Raw genomic sequence first — 7,862 nt, 5'->3', positions numbered from 1 at the left:
AATCATTGATTTCTTTTACATATTATAGTGATAAGATTATCAGGAGAAGTATAATTATTAGAATCACTGATTTTCTTTCACATATTATAATGATAAGATTATCAGGAGAAGTATAATTATTAGAATCATTGATTTTCTTTACATATTATAGTGATAAGATTATCAGGAGAAGTATAATTATTAGAATCATTGATTTTCTTTTACATATTATAATCATTAATAGTTGATTTTTCGGTTATTAAACAAATATTATCAATAATTTTCAATTATTTGTAACAAAAATAAAGACATTACAAACTTTAGATATAAACTATCATTTGAAAAAATTAATATCTCGTGAAATGATTCCCACTAATGACTGCTGAATATAATACATTTATTGATAATGAAAATTAGAATAATCATCTATCAGATACGTCTGTGCATTGGTTTTACGTAAAAAAAAGAAGCTTGATGATTCCAAGCGTTTAAGACTATTTGATTTGATCCATGATATGATAATTCAATATTGGTGATTAATTTATCATTAAGAACTTATGATTAGAATTTTATCCTATCCATTCTTTAATCATTTTATAATTCTCCAATGATCAATGAAATTAATGGATCACAATTTATACACATGTCGATATTCTACTAATCATTTAAAAGAGTTCTAAAAAAAAAAACGAAAATTCACAATCATTTGATAATACCTCTTGTTTAACAGTTTTCAGTGCCCATTTTGCTGTTTCTGATTTTATTATTTCAACAAATCTAAAAATGAAATAAAACTTGAATATAGTTTTGCATATATGTATTTTAAATATAATTACAATTTCTTCTAATATTAAAAGCTAAAGAAGAAAAAAATCTTATCAAAAAAATTCCAAAGGAAAAAAATAATAAAAATAAAATTTGAAAATGATAAAATAAATTAATTTCTTATCAAAAATTTGAAAAGAAGAGAAAAATTTTTTATAAAAATTTTATAAAGAAATGTACATTTCAAAAAGGTGCATTAATTCATTGTGTTCTATCAGTGGCTTATCATTGATCAGTGATATTGCATCAATTTCTAGAAATGCCATACCAAGCATATGTTCACCGCTGCAACAATTTCCTATAATTTTATCGCAACTATTAACTAAAATTGTATAATCATTCTTAATTTCGAATTCTTCATTTAAAATATTAAAATTTCTAATTATCTTCACTTCATTAATTCCTAAACGATTACTTTAGGTTATTAAACATAAAAAAGTTAGTAATGAATCATTCATACTATTAGTAAAAAATAAAAATAAAATATTACAACATAAAACAAAAAAAAATATTACAACAAAAGTATTACAAATTTCTTCCTCCAAATTTCAAATAGAACAAAAAATTATGATAAGCATTGAATTAAAGAAAGTAATAATAATATGTAAAAGTAATGATAAAGTATTATCAGTACTATGTAACGAATAATTTTAACATGGAAAACTTACGGATATTGTCTAATCCAACTTAAAAGTTGTATCAGTTCACGTTTGTTTAATTCACCCTTTGCTAATTCGGAAATCTATAAATTGATCAATTAATTGTTAATTAAAAAATAGATTAAAATAAACATTAAAAATTAAAGATCAATGAAGACTAAAAGTTTTCTCAAATAATTATCATTTGGTTGTAGAAATTGGTTAAAATATATGTCAAATATTCAATTCATACGAATTTAATAAAAGAAATGATCATTTGTGGTTGTGGTTAAAAGCTGTATCAGTTCACGTTTGTTTAATTCACCCTTTGCTAATTCGGAAATCTATAAATTGATCAATTAATTGTTAATTAAAAAATAGATTAAAATAAAATTAAACGTGAACTGATACAACTTTTAACCACAACATCATTGCACTGTAATCGTTATCGTTATCAAAAGGTTTCCGTGATAAGAATTATTTTCCTTCAAGGAGAAAATCCTACTTAAGTGTAAGTTATCAGCTTACATTGATTATATCCTCTTTTTTCTTCCAAGGTAAACTTGCTAATTTCCATACGCAATCGATCAAAGTAACGTAGGGGAAAATTGGTAATATTAGCCTAGAAGCCCAGTTGGCATCTAATGGATGGATTAGATCTTCAGATGCAGATGCAACAATAAGTTATTTAATCGCAACGATGACGATATATACTTTGAGAGTTGGATAATAGCAGCTCTCAGAATTGCTGGCATCAAATTCCGCGGACTTGCTGATACTAGATTGCCCTCTCATAGATAATCCGTGAACGGATTTAAATTGTACCCATTCCGATAATCGGCTTTGTTATTTCTCATCACTATCGCCTCATTTTAAGAATGGGTAATTTAAGTGATAGTCGTTTCTGAAGGCTACCTCTCCGGTACCAAGCCTTTATTCTCCGTTATCCTGATTACAACTACGGTAGGCACATAAATTACCAATTAAAAATTGATAAATTTAGACACTTGAAGCATACACGTGTAAAATAACACGAACGTAATGTTAGATAACAAAAAAAGAAAATTCAAAATAATTAGAATCAATGAAAGTAGCACAAATTTAAGTAAAATTTCAATAAAAAATTAAAAATAAAAATAATTAAAAGGAAATTTTTGAATCGAAAAATACCTTATCAGCAATTCCATTATGATAAAATAAAATAAAATTATTGTAAAGTTGATGTTCTTTCGGGAAAATACGCAAGAAATGCTTTGCTGCATATAAATCTTCCACTATATATAAACGACATATTTCCAAATTTCTGCAAATTTTTTTTTTCTCGAAAGAAAATTTGAACCGATCGATGAATCATTTCAAGTTATTTATTTAATTTTTGGTCCTGGATATTTATGGCACATAAATCCTATTACAACCATTTTTAGCAATAATTTAGCGGAATGTAAGAAATGAAATTATTAATTGTTGCTATTAGAAAATAAATTCATTGAAGGATTAATGCCTTAATCGAATTTAATTTTTAAATTTTTAATTTTTCTCTTACACTTATTTATTCCAATTTTCGAGAAGTGTTTTTTTTTTTTTTGTAGTTTTAATTTTAGTAAGATTGCAGTTGAATATATGGGATATCATGAGGAAATGATAGTAGAACAAAGGACAGTTGTAAAGATATTAACAAAAAGATAATTATAAATTCGAAAAAAAATAATCTAGAAATTTCGAGCAAAAGATTTGCCGAAATTAAATCATCGATATTACACTAAAAATGATTCATTCATACCTTGTTACCCAATTTTGATTTAATTTTCGATCTTCAATTTGAAATGCTTCCACACGTTGTTGCACACGTTCTTCAATTATTTTAAAAAGCATTTCACGCCAGCAATGTGGACGATTTGTAATTTTGAATTGATTATTCTCGTATAATTTATCAATTCTATAAAGATCATCTATGAAAATGTGAAAAAAAAGTGACAAGAAAACTTTTAAATTTTAATTTAAATTGGAAGGTAAAAAAGGAATTCGAATAAAAACTAATTAAATTTGAATGTTTACTTTTCATCAATTTCAATCGCTCGAAGAATCACTTCAAGTTGCTTTTTCGGTTCTGGATTTTGACCCCGCATAATATCAATACCTCGAATACAGTAATACTTTGCTTCATTAATAAATTTGGCATAAATTTGTTCAATTGGTTCATAATACGGTATGAGTAACTGTAGAAATACAAATTTCATATTATTTACTTTAACTTTGTATATAAAACAATTAAATATAAGCAAATACAGAAAAGGAACAAAAAAAGAAAAAACAGGAAAAAATGCGAGGGAGAGGAGAAAGGAGGGAGAGAGGGAGAGGGGAGAGAGAGAGGGACAGAAGGAGAGAGAGAGAGAAAGTGCGTAATAAAATACTTCATATTGGTTATAAAGAGAGAAATTTCAAATCATTTTACCTAATATTTTTGATCATTTTTAAGTAATCCTTAAAAGTATATGGAATACTTTAAAAGTAAATATAAATTCTACTTTTTCAATAGCTAGTATTAATAAAAATACGAGGATATGAGAGAATTTGATAGGTTATTTAATGAATTATCTTAAATTCAATTCATTTAAATGATCCAGTTGACCTTATTGATTGTATTAAATTCGTTGTGAGATTCAGCAAATGCAAGCAAATGATATCGTATACTTTCTGCTTTCACTAAACTGAAATATGATTATAATTAATTGATTAATTTTATTTTAGACGAAGTCTTAGAAACTAACCTAAAACTTATCGAACTTTGAAATTTATCAATTGAGCACATTTATTGTGCATACAAATGAGATTAATCTAATTGTTAGAAATGAAATTACGTGAATATTACGTGTTATTATATTAACAAAGTTAAATTATTAGACAAAAATATTTGTCAACGTATATTTTTTGACTTTTTTTTGATCATTAATTTAATCTTATTCACACAACACTTTTTATCTTTTATGTAATATTAAATATAATACATTTCTAGCCCTTTCAATTATATTCACGTTTACTTACGTCTATTACGTTGATATGGTATGAAATGTAAACGTAAACGTGAATAATGTAAATATTCATCCAAATATTTTTTTCAATTTAATAAACAAACTTTTCAATAGCAGCAAAAAGATTGCTATTGGTAATATAGTCATTGCTTTGTTTGAATATATCTTCAGTCTCCAGAAATTTTTTAAAAATTTTACAAAATTCAACTTCACATAGTAAAGTTTGTTGAAAATATTTTCTCATAGCCAATAATTCCTCATAATAAGCCGTATCATTTTCAATTCTGAAAATGAATTATATGAATTTCATCCAAAAATCTTTTTTTTTGAATCTTTGAAGTTAAACTTTTTTATTTTCAGAATAATTGATGAACTTTTTACTTCTAGCTATTCTTATGTTATCACAACAAAACATTAATTTATGCGAATGAAAAAATTCCATTTAAAAAAAGTTTAAAGTTTTCAAGAAGATAAAAATAAAAACCTGAAGAAGTCATTTGATGTTTAGTTAATTTTTAACTTAATTATAATAAATAGTCACCTTAATTCCTTCATATCATCACCACTATCATTATCACCAGTATTCATTAAACTCGTCAACATTTGTTGGGCAAATGGTTTGTGTGTACCGATCTCCACCTGTAAAATTAGTAGATTGCAATTAAGATCAATTAATAAATAAATTAGGAGTTTTAAAATTTAGAATATGTAATATATGAATAATCAAGGTAGCATATTACCGGATTAGCGAGCATACTTGTACAAAGACTTTTCCAATTTCGTGGACGATTTAAGCAACCTCTTTGATCTTTATCTTTGCGTATTTGGTTATCAGCATCTAATCTGGAAAAATGAATGAAGAAGATATGTATATATGTAGGAAATTTTCATGTTATTTCAAAAAATCAAGGCAAAATTTTCATTGAATTGTAAAAATTTCGCACTTTTTTTCAAAAAAAATCATAAAAATTTATTTTGAAAATTCAGCACTGAAACTCTCGCAAATTTTATTGAAAATTAAAAGTTTTGCTTCGAAAATTTGAATTAATTTCAGATTTAATCATAGTTTTAAATAAGTCATTTGAATGAATGAAAAATGCACCTGTAATTAAAAAGTAAACAATTTTGCTAAAGATTTCAAAAATTATGTCACTTTGGTTTCCTTCAACATTTTAACCGTCCGAACTTAATGTTATCATTATTTTATCTTAAACATTTAATTTTTTATTTATTTACTAAATTTTTGATCAAATCCTTGAAATTATCAAACTCTGTGATTTTTCAAGCAAGCAAAAAAAGTCGCAATTTCATGATTTTCCTAAATTTAAATTTATAAATTATTATTTTTTGATATTTTCAAAACATAAATTTCTTTTTGCTTTATGCTAATGTCAAAATGCAAATTTTAATTCATTCAAAAGAGATTGTTGTACTAAAATTTTCAATTTTTTCCACTTTCCAATCAAATAAAAATTTAAATATTTTCAAATGAACGACAAAAAGTGATCTCAACTCTCGGGAAATAAATGCTTGAACCAATCAATAATGATCAACTTACTGTGTATCATACTCGACAATTTTTACAATTTGTTGTATTATATCATCATTGATATAATCATCATTATCATTATCATTATTATCAGTACCACTGGCGGAATTACTGGTAGCATTGATAAGTGTCAAACGAATTACATCACGAATTTGTTCAGCCATCAATTCAACATCATTAAAATGTTTCCTGATAAACTGCAAAATTTTCTCTTTTTTTTCTAATAAATACATTTTCATTTTGCAAAATATCTCAAAATTTTCGGTGAAATTGATTTTCTAAATGTGAAATTTTTCAATAGCACCTTTTAATTTTGCTGGTTCTATGCAATATGCAAAAATTCGATAATGCATAAAATTATTTTTTACAAAAGAGAATTGAATAATTGAAACATATTAAGTTGTATTCGAAGTTTTCCCACAAATTATTTCAAAATTAAATGTTTCGGGAATTCGGTAAAACATCCAAATTTAACTTGAAGGAAAAAAGATTTCAAAAACTTGGATATTGCTGAAATAAAACTTTCTCAAAATAAAAATAAAACTTACTTCTTGTTCATCATCTTTGTTATCCGTAAGATTCAGCAAATCATTGCGACATTTTTCATATTTGATGAAACTAAAAACAGAATGATAATAATTAGGATATTTTGCAAATAGAAATGATTAATTGAAAATAAACAAAGACGAAGAAATAACTCAAAATGATTGGGAAAATGGTAATTAAGTTATGGATTGAAAAATTAATTTTAATTATGTAAAAAAATAAAGTCACTGATCACTAATCAAATCAGTAATTTCCATGAAATATCAGTAAAATTTTGGAAATAACACAAAATCTAAAACAGGAATATTGTCATTGCATTCTTTAACATGCATAAGAAAATGCTTTTAAAGAACGGAAATTAAAAATATTTTCGTGCGGTATATTTTAGTTAAATATTAAATCGATAAACAAAGGAAAAATAGGAAATGGAGAAATGGAAATTGTAAGGAGGAAAATTAAAATATATTCTTATCGGAATTAAGCATTCAGTAATTTTTACAATTGCATAAAAAATATTTGGATAAAGAAAGAAAAGCAAAAAGAAGAAATGGCAAATACTATTTTTAAAACTTTTTTTTTGTTTCCATAAATTTTTTCAACCGGAACTTACTTCAATGGAATTTGCTTCAATGGAATTCAATTTTTAATTGTTTAATTTTATAAAAAGTTTAAATGTTTCCCATCAAAATTAAGCATTCAATAAATTGAGTAAAAGAAAATTTTCAATTTTTTCAAAAAAATCTTTCAAAAAAAAATTTTTTCAATTGGGTAAAAAATATTTGAGTGAGAAAAAAGTTAAAAAAAGGAATGACAAATGTTAATTAATTTTTTTGTTTGTGTAAACAAAAATTTTGTTTAATTCAATTGGGAACTTACTTTTTATATGCTTTAAATAGTTTCCCATTAAGAATACATGATTTGACATCGGTGACAATATTTGCAGAATCTAAGAGAAGATGTAAACAGAGCCCTAATTTACCCTTCATCCTCATAAATTCATTTAATGATGGTAACAATTCTGCTATCGTTTCCTTATCAATCATCATTTTTCGAATTCTAAAATATCGTATTAAATTCTTTCTTTTGCAAATTTTTCCATTGAAGTTGAAGAAACAAGGAAAATTAATTTCAAGTTTATTATTATTATTATTATTGCTACTATTATTATTATTATTATTATTATTATTATTATTATTATTATTATTATTATTATTATTATTATTATTATTATTATTATTATTATTATTATTATTATTATTATTATTATTATTATTATTATTATTATTATTATTATTA

General features: G+C 24.4%; 1 protein-coding gene across 1 annotated transcript; it reads right to left on the bottom strand.

Annotated features, from left to right (window-relative positions):
* Window positions 1-3,222: 3,222 nt before the first annotated feature.
* Window positions 3,223-6,184, bottom strand: LOAG_10821 (hypothetical protein; the record flags this gene model as incomplete). Its single annotated transcript, XM_003146345.1, has 7 exons — window positions 3,223-3,378; window positions 3,498-3,658; window positions 4,072-4,150; window positions 4,576-4,755; window positions 5,013-5,110; window positions 5,212-5,314; window positions 6,030-6,184. Coding segments are annotated over 7 exons (930 nt in total), but the record flags the coding sequence as incomplete, so codon positions are not given.
* Between the last annotated feature and the right edge of the window lie 1,678 nt (window positions 6,185-7,862).

The sequence above is a fragment of the Loa loa genome, assembly GCF_000183805.2.
Source record: "Loa loa unplaced genomic scaffold supercont3.39, whole genome shotgun sequence".
Lineage (NCBI taxonomy): Eukaryota > Metazoa > Nematoda > Chromadorea > Rhabditida > Onchocercidae > Loa > Loa loa.
The sequence above is the reverse complement of the archived record's forward strand: the minus strand, read 5'-3'. Positions and strand labels throughout refer to the sequence as shown.